Source organism: Manis pentadactyla, chromosome 12 (assembly GCF_030020395.1).
Source record: "Manis pentadactyla isolate mManPen7 chromosome 12, mManPen7.hap1, whole genome shotgun sequence".
In the NCBI taxonomy this organism is placed as follows: domain Eukaryota; kingdom Metazoa; phylum Chordata; class Mammalia; order Pholidota; family Manidae; genus Manis; species Manis pentadactyla.
The window spans coordinates 6,288,192-6,303,544 of NC_080030.1; the positions used below are offsets into that span (position 1 = coordinate 6,288,192).

General features: G+C 53.1%; 1 protein-coding gene across 2 annotated transcripts in view; it reads left to right on the top strand.

The window, feature by feature from the left end:
- Positions 1-3,831, top strand: part of ZFR2 (zinc finger RNA binding protein 2) — a 38,205-nt gene extending 34,374 nt beyond the window's left edge. The window contains exons 14-17 of one of the 2 annotated variants that reach the window (XM_036883261.2): positions 32-127; positions 1,362-1,473; positions 1,958-2,055; positions 2,706-3,831. In XM_036883261.2, the coding sequence (XP_036739156.2) occupies positions 32-127; positions 1,362-1,473; positions 1,958-2,055; positions 2,706-2,885 (486 nt within the window). In that variant the 3' untranslated portion in view covers positions 2,886-3,831. Of the gene's footprint in view, positions 1-31; positions 128-919; positions 1,145-1,361; positions 1,474-1,957; positions 2,056-2,705 lie in introns of those variants that run through there. The other variant, XR_005024409.2, reaches the window with a different exon arrangement.
- Positions 3,832-15,353: the final 11,522 nt, after the last annotated feature.

Below are 15,353 nucleotides of genomic sequence, written 5' to 3' on the forward strand. Positions count from 1 at the left end.
CAGAGCTAATGGTGCAATTCTTTCCCCAAAGGCACGAGCCAGTGGCCTGCAGACGTGTGTGATTGTCATCAGGGTCTTTCGGGATCTCTGCCAGCGCATGTCTACGTGGGGGGCCCTGCCATACTGGGTAAGGGGCTCCAGGCAGCCAGCCCTGCTGGGAGAAGCCCCCCAAGGGCCTCTGCAGCTCCAACAGACCTCATTTCCTCCTGAGGAAACAAACATTCTCCTTCCCAGCACCCAGCATCCCAGGAAGGTGCCCACATAAGCCTGAGCACCTAAGGAGAGAGAGAGCCTGAGGGAGTGTTCCGGGGATCCCTTGGGGCCAGGAAGTGGCCTGCTAAGGAACAGCCTTGATGACTGCCGTCATCTTAGACCCACCACCGTGCAGACATGGGCGGGTACTGGGCAAGTGCAAGGGGGCCCCTGGTACAGACCCACATCCTCTGTGTGGGGGGCACCCCTGTTGCTCTAACGCCCCTGCTCAGGAGGCCCAGGCCCATCCAGGGGAAGAGGCAAGGAGCGAGGAGCAAGGGCCCCCATGTCCCCAGATCCCTAAGCTGCCGGCCCCGCGGCCCCCTGCCCTCCCTGTCCCCACGCTACCTTTCCTTGGGACTGCGTCTCGTCTCCATGCCCCTTGGTGGGTCTGTCTCTGAGCGGGACCCCCTCTCGTTCATGCTGAGGGATGTTCGCCTGCTACGTACAGCCTTCTCTGCTGTCCAGCCCCTTCCACGTCCAAAGCCAGGTTGTTGAACAAGCAGACCCTTCCCACCCTGGCCTTCCTCACGCGGCCGTCTCCAAAACCGAGGACTCCAGTGCCCTCTGGGACCTCCGCTTCCTGCCCAGTGGCCCAGGAGGCGTCTGCTTTTGACTGAGTGACTAGTGTAGGGTCTGCTCTTACGCTGAGGCCCATGCTCCCCAGGAGCCGCTTTCCTGTAAATGTGGAAGTGCCCGGCACAAGCCTCTGCCCTCAAGACTGCCAGGCAGGGTGACTCCTTGGAGGAGGGGTTACGGCCTGCGAGCCACCAAGTTGCCATGACCCTGACTGACTACCACAGGTCAGAGGGGCAAATCTCCTTTGCCCCTTGTGACGCTAGTTTGTGGTGTCATCAACTGGATGTTGCTGATGGGGAAACTGAGGTATGGGGTAAGAATCCTGCCCATGGCTATGCCAGGAGGTGGCGAGACCCCAGTGACCACCCTCCTCTGTTGAGGGTGGGTAGGAATCAGGGAAAGAGCTGGGGGGCTTCCTGTCCCAGGGGTCCCAGGAGACCCCTGCCAAGCCCTGTAGAGCCTCGGGTAGGAGGTGAGCTGGCAAGGCTCCCTCTTCGAAGACACAACATCTTTCTGTCCCTGCCTGGCAGGCCATGGAGCTTCTGGTGGAGAAGGCTCTGAGCAGCGCAACGCAGCCGCTGAGCCCTGGAGCTGCTGTGCGGAGGGTCCTGGAGTGCATGGCCTCAGGCATGCTCCTGACAGGTCAGTCCCTGTGGGCCGGCCAGGCAGACGGTGGCACCAACAGTGGGCTGTGTGCGGAGATGCTCAGCATGGTGTGGTTTGCAGCAGCAGAAAGGAAAAGGCCTTGAGCTGCACTCAGAGATGCTCCGTGCAAGCGCGGCCTTTCCCGAGCTGTGGTGACTTGGGCCGTAGCGTGCTCGTGGAAGAAGAGCCTGATGCACTGGGCTGGGAGTGAGCTGTTTACGTGCCTGTGCGTGCACGCACACACACACAGGCTGGGAGGAGCTCTGCTGTGCTCGCCTGGGGACGGAGGGAGGACTGTCTCCAGAGAGGCCCCCAGGGAGCCCCTGTGCCTTCAGAGGCCGGGCAGGCCCAGTGTGGCCTGGGGGGGCTGTGGGGCAGAGCCCCACCTGAACCCTCAGGCCTCCACATTGCGGAGCAACAGGGACAGTCTGTCACGAGGGTGCTCTCTCCTTCTTTGCCACCCCTGCCTCCCCTCCCAAAGATGGGCCAGGGCTCCAGGATCCCTGTGAGAGAAACCCGGTGGACACCCTTGGATCCATGACCCCCCAGGAGCGTGAGGACCTCACGGCCAGCGCACAGGTAGGATGGCCGGCCAGGAAATGGTCTGGGGTTCCCCATCCCTCTGTCATTCTTTTCTCCTGCAGAGGTAGGTGGCCCATGGGTGGCTCAGGGGTGACAGCCCCGTTTCCAGGGTCAGGGCCAGACTGGCTCAGAGCCACCACGAAGAGGAACAGACCTGCGGCCTCGCTGGCAGGGACTGTCCAGGGTGCCGCCCCAGCCCGTCCTGTAAACACCCAGCTGTGGCTTCCAGCTCGGCCGCCAGCCTCAAGCCCCATACCAGAGCCCCTGCCTGGGCTTCCCTTTCCTCAGCAAGTTTATTTATAAGAACATCTCCCAGCAGTAGAAAAAGTCACATGGGGTGTGACGTTTATGGATCACCTTTAATGGGAAGGGCCAAACTGTAATGGATGTGGAACTGGGAGATGCAGGGATTGGGGTCCCCACAGGGAAGCTGGAAGGAGCCAGTGCTCCTAGGGGCTTGCCCAGGGGCTTCCAGCCAAGTCTGGCCTCCAGGGGCCACGGCAACTCCCAGCCCAGTTCCCCACAACCATGGTGCCCTGAGCTCAGTTCCTGGAAGAGGCCGCCTTGTGGCCCCGATGTCCACACAGGCTCAGGCAGGGTGGGCGAGCAGGGCTGGCAGGAGTGTCCTGATAGCCGTCTGCCCACAGCACGCCCTGCGCATGCTGGCGTTCCAGCAGATCCACAAGATCCTGGGCATGGACCCTCTGCTGCCCCCCAGAACCAGGCCCGGGATGCACCTCCGGAAGAGGCTGCGGGAGGCGCGAGAGGCCCAGGAAGGCGAGGGCCAGAGGAAGCAGGCCCGGCAGGGCGGAGAAGGGCCTGTGTGAGCGGCCAGGCCTCCCACAGCCGGACCTGACATCCCTCCAGCAGCCACTTCGTCCTGGACTCTGGGCAGTTGTGTGTGCCTTTCCAGTATTGTTCTATAGGTTCCTTTAGAAACACCTGTGCTTAAATCATTAGATTGAATCGTCAGGGGATGTGAGCCCCCCGGACAGCACCCCGCACCCCAAAGCCTGTTGCCATGGCAGGGTAGAAGGTGCAGTGGGACAATTTCGACCCCTGGCATTTCCCAAGGGTGTGCAGAGGCCGGGTCTCCAGTCCCCGGGTCCAACCTGCTCTAAACTGACCACCCACTCCCACTCCCTAGCCTAGAGGTGGCCCTGTGGTCAGAGGTCTGTGGGGCCTGGGTGGGCTTGTCCTTGAGTTGCTGCCATGGGGAGGTGACAGGGCTGAGGGGTGGGGAGGATGCAGTCTGGGCACTCCCTGGCCTCAGAAACATCTGTGACCTGACCGTCTGCCCTGACCCTGAGACTCCTCACCTCACCCCGTACCACTGAGTGCCTTCTGCTCACAGAGTTGCACCATACTGTCTCCCATAGGGCTGGGACCTGCCTTTTGTGGCCATCCTGCCATCCGCCCTGCACAGGTTCAGCCTCTGTAGGTCCTGGGCACGCCTCCTGGGAGCAGCGTCTGGGGGCCGTGCCTGGTGCAGGGCCAGGGGTCAGGCGCCTCCCGGCATTGGGGGGCGTGGGGCACCCTCTGCCCAGCACTGCCCCGATCCGTCCAAACCTCTCTTTGCAACAGATTTTCTTGTCTGGTTGCCCAGTGGGGTTGGAGGAGAAAAGTGTCTTTGGGCCAAGGCAAGCCATGTCACTTGATGGCTTTGATGTCCCTTCTGTGTTTAGGGAACAGCCTGTGTGTGTCTTCATGCTAATGTCCTCGCAGAGCTACCTGGAAGACTGCGGGGTGGGAATAAACAAGGTGTCTACTCTTTGGGTGTGGACCGTGCTGTCCTTTGGTCTGGTGCAAGCAGCCCCAGCGTGGTCTGGTGCGAGCAGCCCCGCTGGGCCCTCCTGACGTCCCGAGGGGCTCTGGGCAGGGGGCTCTAGGCAGGGACACTGGATCAGCCTGCATTTCTCTTGAGTGTGGATGGGAAGGAAGTCTCCAGGTGTGGGCCCCCCAGGCACACTGCAGTTCCCTGGGGGCCCAGACAAATGCTCATGTCACACAGGCCCGGCCACTCAAGGGACCCACTCCCACTGACAGCTTTGGGCCTGAGGGTATCAGGCTGTGGTTGGGGGCAGGGAAGGGAACAGAGGGAAGCAAGTGGGGGAGGCAGCAATGGGCTCCAGCAGGAGTGGCATGTGTCACTGGGCACAGAGGTTGAGGTGCAGGGCAGGGAGAGGGCCCGGACCCCTTCTCAGAGCCGGGCCACGGGAGCATCAGCCGCGCAGGCAAGTGAAGCCCAGCCTGGTTCTAGCTGCCCCTTCTCCCCGCCAAGAAGTGCAGGCCACACTCTGCTGCCTGTGGCTCCTTCCCAAGTGGCTCCCCTACCTCTTACACCCCAACAACAGCCCAGAGACAGGACCACCCTCAGCTGGTCCTGGCTGCAGACACAGCCTGGGAGCAGGGTTAGGGTCCAGGAGGGCCCTGGCATTCTCCACCTCACTGGGGAACTGCACCCCGCACAGCTTCCCTCCCTCTGCATCCTGGTCAGCAGCTTTGCCATTCACCCAACTGCCCAGGCTCCTTTGTGCTCAGAGCCACGCCATCAGGAAGTCCTGTCAGCCCACTTCTGCTGTGGTGCCCTGCTGCTTCACCCCTCCACAGCAGGGACTCAGGAGAAAACCTCAGATGCCAACAAAGCCCCTTTAAGAACCTCTCTGCCACCCTCTCCCTGAATCACCCCACCTCAGGCTCACCAGTCTCTGCTAGTCTACAGACCAGCCAGACTTGTTACTGCCCCAGAGCCTTTGCACACACTGCCAAGTCAGCTCTTCCCCTCCTGTGTAGACAGTGACTCCTTCCCTCCTCCAGGTCTCAGCTCAGGTATTGCCTCCCCAGAGAGGCCTCCTTGACCCCCTCGACCTGTCACACAACCCTGTTCATTTTCCACATATCACTGATCAAAATCATTTTACTTGCCTTCCCCCAGGGATGTGAACTCTCTGCAGGCAGGAAGTATATGTACCTTCTCACCACAGTATCCCCAGGTCTAGAACAGACCAAGTACACAGTAGTAGCTCAATAAAAATGTTAAATGTTTGCAGCCATGCTCTGACACCTAAACACAAGTCTCTTAGAGGGATTTGCTTCCCAGTGGGTTAAGAAGACACCATATTTCCACCTCGTGCCAGGAGATTATTGTAACAGTTGGGGCAAGAGGCTTTGGCCTAGGGCAGTGGCAGGAAGAAGGGGAAGGACAGTGGTTTTGCTTTCATGCTGAGGGGGCTGCAGGTGACAACGAGAGCTGCAGCCCATCTGGGTCCTGCTGCTGGGAACTGCACGCAGCATTTGCAGACTGACTTCCTCCCTTACATCCTGGCAGGGGCGGCTCTTGAAAACCTCATTACCGCTGTTCACCGGTCCCATCCCCTGCTCCTGGGAAAGACGGATACTATCATTGCCACCAGGTGGTTGTAAACTGATCCTATTGACGGCGAGTTACATATACCCCCCTAACGACTTAAAGCAACAGAGTTTAGGCGACGTGACAGCAAAATCAAGCAGTTGGTTAGCAAAGTATTCCGAGCAAGATGGATGAAACGTCTGGGCGGGTGAGCTCGCTGCAGGCCTGACGAGCAGCCGCTTCTGATCTCTCCTCCTCAGCCCTCTTCCCACCGGGCGGAGGACTTCAGAGCGCCTGGCGGCCGGCGGGAAGACCGCAGACCGCTGAGGCCGGGAGAAGCATGCGGAGCCGGCGGCGCGGGTCCTCGGGTTGCGGGTTGCGGGCAGGCGAGCTCGGTTGCTAGGAGACGGCGGTGCGTGCGGGACGCAGGAGGCGCCGCGCGGGAGGGGCTGGAGCCCGACCTGGCGGGCAGTCAGGAAAGAGAAACAAGGGTGTCAACCCCATCTGCAAAGCACCAATCATATGGAAAGATAAGGTGAACATGCGCCGCGGTCCGGATCGGAAATAAGTTGCATGCGCTGGTAGAGAGGGCATCTCCGAGGCTTGGCCGGTTCCAGCAGCTTGTTTGGGGAAATGCTGGCTCCATCTTCTCCGGGCGGCCTGTTAGGTTGCCTTCCCAGGCTGAGAACATGTTTCAGGGGTGTGGATTAAGGCTCTGCTGAACAGTCCATCCAGAGCACCCAAGTCTCTTGCCTAAGGTGGAGAAGGTGACTGGGGTGTGGGGATGGAGGGTGGCAACCATTTATGCCCAAGTCTGAAGAATAAAATGTATTAGGAAACATACGTGCATCCCCAAGTTTACAACAGTAATATTCACAGTAGCCAAAAGGTGGAAACAACCCCAGTGCCCATAGAAGGATGGATGAATGGATACACACAATGTGGTCCAGCCACACACTGAAATATTATGCAGCCTTAAAAAGGAAGGATATCCTGCCACCTGCTACAGTGTGGAAGGACCTTGAGGGCACTGTGCTCAATGAAATAAACCAGACGTGGAAGGACAGACCCGGTCTGACCCCACTCTTAGGAAGTCCCTAAAGGAGCCCCGTCCACAGAGACAGGAAGTGGTGGGGGCCAGGAGTTGGGGGAAGGAAGGGGTTAATGTTTCATGGGGAAAGAGCTTCAGTTTGGGAAGAGGGAAAGTTCTGCAGATGGAGGGTGGGGCGGTTGCCCAGCAGTGTGAATGTGCTTCATGCCACTGAGCTGGACACTTAAACATGGTAAAGATTGTAAACTTTATGGTCTGTTTTTAACACAATAAAATTTTTTTTAATGCATTGGGTTTTTCCCATTACAAAAACCTCTTAAGTTTCAGAAGCATGGCAGAAGGGAAACAAAGTCACCACTATTGCTAGGCGACAGTCTTGACACTGTGTGCTTCCTCCCTGTCCCCCTGTGCTCTCCTGGCTGTGGATGGGTTGTTACACCATTTTGATTCCTGCTTTTCTTCACACGACATAATTACAAGTTTGATTTCTCACATGTTTTCAGTGTGCTTAGATAGACTTGTCCTAATTTAATTCTTCTGGAGAACTTGCAAGTCTTTTTTTCTCTCTTGTGGTAAAATACAAACAATATAAAATTCACCACTTTATTTCAAAGTGTACAGCTCGGGTTTTTGATGTCTTCACAGAGTTGTACAGCCGTCACCTCTCTCTAGTTCCAAAACATTTCCGTTACCTCAAACAGAAACCCCATCCCCAGTAGCAGTCACTCCTCGTCTACCCTCCCTGAGCTCCTGACACCCACGAGCCCACTTTCGGTCTGTGGACTTACCTTCTATAGACATTTCACAGAAATGGAATCGCATACCGCAGGGCCTTTTGCATCTGGCGCCTCTCACCGAGCACCGTGTGTTCAGGGTCTGTCTGCGTAGCGTGTGTCAGAGCTTCACTCCTTTTCGAGGCTGAGTAATAGTCCAGCATGGGGATGGACCGAGGCTTGTTTATCCATCCATCCATTGCTGGCCATTTTGGTTGTTTCCACTTGAGGAAAACAGGAAAGAGATTTTTAATAGCTCCATAAAATTCCACCATATGCAATTAGCATGTATAGTGGGGGGGCATGGGGAGGGCTGTGCAACACAGAGAGGACAAGTAGTGATTTTACAGCATCTTACTATGTTGATGGACAGTGACTGTGAACAGGGATGTAGGGGGGACTTGGTGAAGGGGGGAGCCTAGTAAACATAATGTCCTTCATGTAATTGTAGATTAATGATACCAAAATAAAATTTTTAAAAAATTCCACCATATGAATGTACCCTAATTTGCTTAACCTTCCCCTCTGCTATTGGACATTTAGGTTGTTTTCAAATCATAAGTCACATTGTGGCAAACACGTCCCTCAGCAGCAGTGATTCTGCCCCTCCCACAGATGTTCAAGATCACAGGGCACAGACATTTTAAGGCATTTGACACATCATGTACAGGATTGCATCCATCAGGGCTTTGCCAATCTCTCGTTGTGAATGAGGGAGCCCCAGTCACTGCCCCCAAGTCAGGGCTGTGTCTTCTCATTTTAAAAAATACTTTGTGCACACAGATATAGGTTAACAGGTGTTATTAATGACATCTTACCTCCTCAACTGCCTTTCTTGTCATTTTTTTTCTCATTCATTCAACACATGTTTATTGAACACTCATAGGGTTTCTCTGCGTCTACCACTGAGAATGTTGAAATATATTAAATGTTCAATCAGCAAACACTCAACCACCCCTTTTGGGGGAACCCAAAGATGAACCAGAAATTGTTACTTCATGCAGTGAGGGTGACTCTAGGGGCTGGTCCCAGCTTGACCCTTTAACATGTTTGGGATGTTAGGACAGCTCACTTCACCTCCTAGAGCCTCTGTAAAATTGGATTAAAACTAGTAGCACCGATCCTGCAGAGCTGTGGAGAGAACTCAGTGATAAAATGCATTTTTTTAACACTTGCTGCACAGCAGGGTTCTACCTCAGGGACAAGGGAGTGGTGGAGGGCAGGGATGAAGGTGAAAACAATTAAAATGAAAGTCACACATGGACCAATGACCCCTCTTGGCTTCCCAAACACTGACCACGGGCTATGAGAAAACCCTGCAGATGCTGCTGATGTTCAGGGGCTCCTCTACAGTAGCCAGTCCCCCCAGAGTAATCATACCAGAGTGAAATCCCCACATGGGGAGGAGCCTCCTGCGAGCTCTCTAGCACTCCCCCCCCTCATAAATGTTAGCCAGTGAAGACCCTCAAAAATTAACCTGGAGGAAAGAGACAATGAGAAGAAAAGAAAGCAGTTGTAGGAAACCCTGTTCGTGTATTATCCTTGGAGAGCTTATGGAAGATATGGTAGCCGGCAAACAAACTTAAGTTTGCCTTCTGAAAAGGAACATTCAAAGAAGCAGAAAGAGCCCTTGGGAATTAAAAACCTGACCGTCAAAATATCAACAGAAAGGTCACAAGAAAAAGTAGAATGAGAGGACAAGAAAAAAAGGTAGGCAAGAAAATTAGATGACCATTTCAGGAAACCCAATATATGAAAAAGAAGAGTTCACCAGAGATGTCATTCAAGAAAGTTTGCCAGGAAGGGAAGACATGCCAGCCCACTGAATGTCCAATACAACAAATGAAAATAGATCCACATCAGACCCACACTTTGAAAATGCAGGATGTGGAAAGTAAGAGGAGTGTACAAGGTTCCAAACAAGCAAATAAGCATGTGATGAGCAGAGGATAAGGGAACAGGACAGCTTCAAATTGTTCAACTGGCCAAGACTGGAAACCGGAAGGCAAGGGAAATTAGCCATCACCCAGAACAAGCCGTCCTCAGTGAAACCGCCAATGACACAGGAAACCGGAAGGCAAATGCTTTCTCTGGACACACCTAAGGGGTGTGCGTTCCCTAAAGGATGCAAACCAACATGGAGACCTGGGCCCAAGAAACAGGGGCTACATCCCAGGAATCCCCTGTTGCTGAACAAGAAAGGAGTCAGAGGCACAGCTGGGTGGGTGCCAGCCTGGAGTCATAAGCTAGTCCCACTTGAGAGCCTGGGAGGGACAGTCACTAACTCCAGGAAAATACAAAAACAAGTCCTGGGGAACAAAAGTGTTCCTTAGTGTGCATTTGCCCCACTGTGAACAGAATCTATATATTTTAACCTAAGCAACAAATATTTAATCAAAAATAGTGATACATCTTTTGGGGGAGCAGTACGCCTAAGAGAAACTGAACTGTACCCTCAGAAATAGGAATTCAATAGCCAATGTCCAGCTGACAAACCAAGAGACGTGTAACACATTTGGAAATATGGAAGTAAAAACCAGAGAAATGGCCAATAAAGCAATGGCAGTCCTTGGGGAGTGGGACATTCATTGCTTTGTTTAAAACAGGTTTTTAAGCTTAGCATGATCTTAAACACACCGCAGAACACTCTACAAATATTGCTACTGTTAATCGTGACAATAAGGACACCTATGTTCCGTTGGACTCATCACTGAGTTGGGGAGCTTTATCTCACTTGGAGATCCCTTAAGAGCTTACCACATGCCGTGAATATCGACACAGTTAATTTAATAGATTGAGAAGTGCCCTTACAAGGTCAAGTAGATTTAGGAATGCGCCCACTTATAAGAAAATAAACATTGTGATGTGAGAGACTGCAGGTCAGCAAACTACAGCCCACTTACCCGCCATCTATTTTTGTATATCCCATGAGCTAAAAATGTTGTTTTCCATTTTTAGATGGCTGGGGAAAAAAATGAAAGAATCATAATATCCCATAACACGTGAAATTTTCAGTGTCCACAAATGAAGTTTTAGTGGAACGCAGCCATTCACATTCGTTTACATATTAACTGTGTCGGCTTTCAGGCTATCATGGCAGAGGTGAGTAGAGGAGACAGAGACCATCTGGCCCTTTACAGAGAAAGTTTGCTGAGTTAGAGGATGAGGGTCTGAGGAGGGACAAGGAAGGGCCTCAGAGCAGGAACATGGGCGCAAGTCTTTGAGCAGACACGTCTTATCTTCTGGAACCTTGCGTATCTCCCATTCTTCCTCCACCTTTACGCTTTCATACATTTCTGTGTTCATTTGTTCTGTGAGGACCCACTCCATGCCAGGCTCAAGAGGTCAATGATTGCCTGGGGCACAGCTGACCTCTGCCCTTGTTCGTTTCTGTTGAGGGGTGTGACATGAGTCAGGAGGCCAATTGACAGGAATGAGTAAGACAGGGTAACAGGCAGCGATCTGGGCTTGGATGTGGGGTGGCCACTGTGGGTGTCAGGAAGAGCCCCTTGGACGAGGCAGAAATGCAGAGGAGCCAGGCTTGCGAGCAGCTGGGGGTAGGAAAGACTGCACGTGCAAAGACCCAGAGGCTGGGTGGTGCCTGGAGCATTTGAGGAACAGCAGCTGCCGAGGTGGGAGGGGTAGCAGAGAGCCAGCCAGGCCCGTGGAGGGAGCTCGGAGCAGAATGCTGGCAGTGACCCAGCCAGCGGGGGCCGTAGCCAGGAGTGTGGGTTTCATCCCAAACACAGTGGGACCCACAGGAAGGTTCCAAGACCAGAAGTGACAAGGACCCAGTTTACTTGTATTGACCTATGGGCGTGGCCAGGAAACGATGGGTCTGACTCCACCTATAGTATAAGGAAGTTGGGAGGAGGGTTGTGGGAGCAGAGCAGACAGCCTCCCCCATCAAAGGCAGATCACCCCCAGCACCCCAAAGCAGGTGGTCCAGAGAGGCCTGTCGTTCAGCAAGTCTAGAGTGGATCAGGGCTCATTGCAAAGGCAGCAATGCAGCATCTTTCCTAGAAAGAGCCCTTTGGCTTAGCTGAATCCCCGAGTCCCCTAGCAGAGAGGAGAAAGCTAAATTTAAAGGTGTGGTAATTGGGGCAGTCTGATCTGGCCCCATGCTCTAGTCGAGGGTCCACTGGGACCACAGCAGCCCGGCAGTCCCCACATCTGGCTGTGGCTGCCCTGCCCAACCTGCCCTCCGGGTCTAGAAAGCTCTTTGGGGGTCTGCCATGTGCCCAACACCTTGCCATGCAGCCAGCATGTGGGAACTGGAGATGGACTTCCTGGGTTCAAAGCACAGCCCACCATTTCCTGTTCCCCAGAGCAAGTCTCAACGCCCTCATCAGGAAGCCAATTGACAAGAACGAGTAAGACAGGGTAACAGGCAGTGATCTGGGCTTGGATGTGGGGTGGCCACTGTGGGTGTCAGGAAGAGCCCCTTGGACGAGGCAGAAATGCAGAGAAGGCACCAGGCTTGCTAGCAGCTGGGGGTAGGAAAGACTGCACGTGCAAAGGCCCAGAGGCTGGGTGGTGCCTGGAGCATTTGAGAAACAGTGAGAGTGCTCACCTCACAGGTGACAGGCACTGCTCATTACCTCTCCCCTCTCCAGTATCCATTGGCTTTAAAAAATGTGTTCTGAGCACCTACTATGTGCCAGGTACTGAGGCCACAACAGTGAATGACACCGTCTAAAATCCCTGCCCTCTTTGGTTGCTGATATTCCACAGAGGACACAGCCAGTAAACAAGTAAAATAAATGGTTGCTTAGCTGTGGTAGCTCTGCAGAGCTACAAGGGGATGTGAGGTGTCTGCAGGTTGAAATATTCCACAGGTTGCTGGCAAGTTCGGTATGTCTGGGGAAGTGTCCCAGCCAGAAGGCACAGCTACTGCAAAGACTCTGAGGTAGGAGCAAGCCTGGAAGCTTTGAGGAAGAGGAAGCCAAGGCCCCTGACTCTCCCTTTTCCCCAGCTATATTTCCCAGCTTTCCCTGCCTCTGGGTGTGATCATATGGCTGAGTTCCCCAATGGATGAAGCAACGTATCATGTGCATCTTCCAGGAAGAGTCCTTAAAGGGCAGAGGTGTATCTTTCTCTGCCAACTTCATGCTTCCTGTTGGCTGGAATGCACATGGGAGGGCTGGAGCTCAAGCAGCCATGTTAGATCAAGAGGTGATAGTTCATGTGCTGAGAAAAGCAAAACAAGAGAGCAGGAGCTTCTGTCCCTGACTGCCCAGGATTGCTTCCCTCAGAGAGTATTAATTCCTATCTAATTCAAGCCCCTGGCACTTGGGGTCTTCCATCCTGTCCAATCCCGATCCTAACTGATTATTAAAGTGCCTGTCACATGAGTCCCTTTGTTCATTGCCTACAATGATTTTCATCCAAAGTAGTAATGAAGAATAAGAAATGTGCCCTGCCTCTGAGAGGTTCTTCCACCCCACCAGGGGAGTCTGCAGGCCTGACTTTTTGCTCTAGCCAGCTGTGTGGCCATGGGCAAGTAGCCTTGCCTCTCTGGCTCTCAGCTGCTCCAATTCTAAAAAGAGAGGACTGGCCCCCCAAATCTCCAGGAATTTGGAGAATGGAGCGTTATGCAAATCACAACAGACAAAACAGAAGACAGGGAAGCCGTGAAGAACAGTGATACTTGGATGAGCAGAAGAAAGGCATTCTGGAGAGGAGGAGGTGGGTCTACCAGAGCTCCTCTGTTGCAAGGGATGGAAGCCAGCCTCGCCTGACTCGGTGGGTGGGAGGCAGATCTCCCAGCTCTTGAAAGGCTGCCCCCCCGAGATCCCTCTTCCTAGCTGGGTTGAGGGCAATTTTTTTTTTATAATTATTTTTTTATTGAAGGGTAGTTGACACATGGTATTACATTGCATTAGTTTCAGGTGTACAACATAGTGATTCAACATTTATATACATGACAATTCTGGGTACCAGCTATCACCATACCAAGCTGTTACAATATCTTGACTATATTCATTACATCCCGGTTACTTATTATTTTACCATTGGAAGTGTATACTTTTTTTTTTTTTGTGAAGGCATCTCTCATATTTATTGATCAAATGGTTGTTAACAACAATAAAATTCTGTATAGGGGAGTCAATGCTCAATGCACAATCATTAATCCACCCCAGGCCTAATTTTCGTCAGTCTCCAATCTTCTGAGGCATAACAAACAAGTTCTTACATGGAGAACAAATTCTTACATAGTGAATAAGTTACATGGTGAACAGTACAAGGGCAGTCATCACAGAAACCTTCGGTTCTGCTCATGCATTATGAACTATAAACAGTCAGTTCAAATATGAACACTCATTTGATTTTTATACTCGATTTATATGTGGATACCACATTTCTCTCTTTATTATTATTATTTTTAATAAAATGCTGAAGTGGTAGGTAGATACAAGATAAAGGTAGAAAACATAGTTTAGTGTTGTAAGAGAGCAAATGTAGATGATCAGGTGTGTGCCTGTAGACTGTGTGTTAATCCAAGCAGGACAAGGGCAATAAAACATCCACGGATGCAGAAAATTTCTCGGGTTGAGGGCAATTTAATCGGACTCACCAGCTCCGTATCAGAATCTGTTCCACACCCTGCTTCTGGTCCCACCACTCGTCGTCGTCGTGGATGCCAAGGCTACAGGCATGGCTGAATCCAAGGATCCGAATTCTTCCCGCAGGGTTCAGTCTCTATTTCTCAGTTTTGCACCCTCTGAGCTGGCTCCTCCTAAGGCAGGCTGCTGGGCCCCATCACCAAGGGCGGCTCCGTGGCCCTCACACAGTGAGGTGAGAGAGCTGGCACCTCCGGGGAGCAGACCTCTCAGGGCGTAGAGGTGGGGTCTCGCTCTGAGAAGCCTTCATAAAAACGATGCCAGTTGAAATGGGCATGAGCTGAAGATGCCAGCTGGACAAGTGGAAAGGGCATTCCAGGCACCACAAAAACATGTGAACTCCTGTGGCCCACGTGCCAGGCTGTTGGGTGCTTGGTGGGAGCAGGAGACCAGGAGCTCAGCTATAGGCTGAGCACGGAGAGCCCTGAATTCCAGACTGAGTGTTTTAGGCTCTGTCCTGTAGGCAGCAGGGAGCTATGGAAGGATTTAGAATAGGGGAGGGCCATAGTCACATTTTCATTCCTTGGTGATGCAGTGGAAGCTGAATGGGATCAAAGAGAAAAACCGGAGGCACCTTGGAAACTAGGGAGGGGACCCCCGTGTCACCAGCCTGCACCAGTCAGGTGGCTTGGGGTGGGGGGTGGGGGGGACAGATAATTTCTGTAATCAAGTTAACAAGACTGAAATAGGGAGGGTGAAGAGCCCAAGACTGGGGAATTCCAGAGTCTGACCTAATGGTGTGGCTACCAACTGGCTTCGGGCTGGTGGAAGAAAGGGGTGAGTCCCTCAACTTCCTGCAGGAGGCAGGAGAAACTGGTGTTGCCTGCTCTTGGGACTTCAAGATCCAGGGAGCCTTTGTGATTCCAAGCGGCCAATTCTTGGATGCCTCCAGGGCTGGGGAGCTCACTCCTTCCGTAGCTCTGACTCAGATGAACCATGAATTTAGATCTATCCCCCTAGAGTTAGGCACAGCTTTGTGCCCCACACCCACACCTTGGGTGACTGCCTGCGCCCCAGGCTGGTCCTTGGAGATTTAGGAACCTGGTAACTTCTGAACATTCTGGAAGGACCTGGGGCTTGTGCGGGGAGGGTGAGGTGTAATCAGACACTAGGTGTCCATCCAGTGGGGGCAAACCCGCCCCTTTCAACCCTCCCATCCCACTGACTGCATCAAGGAGAAAGTCACAGCCCACCAGGGCGTCTTAATGTCTTAAACACGGGCTCACATCCTTGCTGAGCAAAGGCAGGCCTCAGCTGTGGGACTTGGGGCCGGTGGCAGTTTCTGCTAAGAATCCAATGTGTTGCTGAGTTTCCGCTGTGGCTATTTTGATGCTGCGTTTCTATTTCAAGCAAGTGATGATGGTTAGCCATATATGGTGGGCCCCCAGTGACCGAGTGAATGGCAGCTGTAGGGTCCCCAGCCCTAGCTTCCAGCAGTGCCCCTGGCTGGGAGGCGGGGCCGCACCCTGGGTTGATCGGACAACAGCTGGATCCCGGAG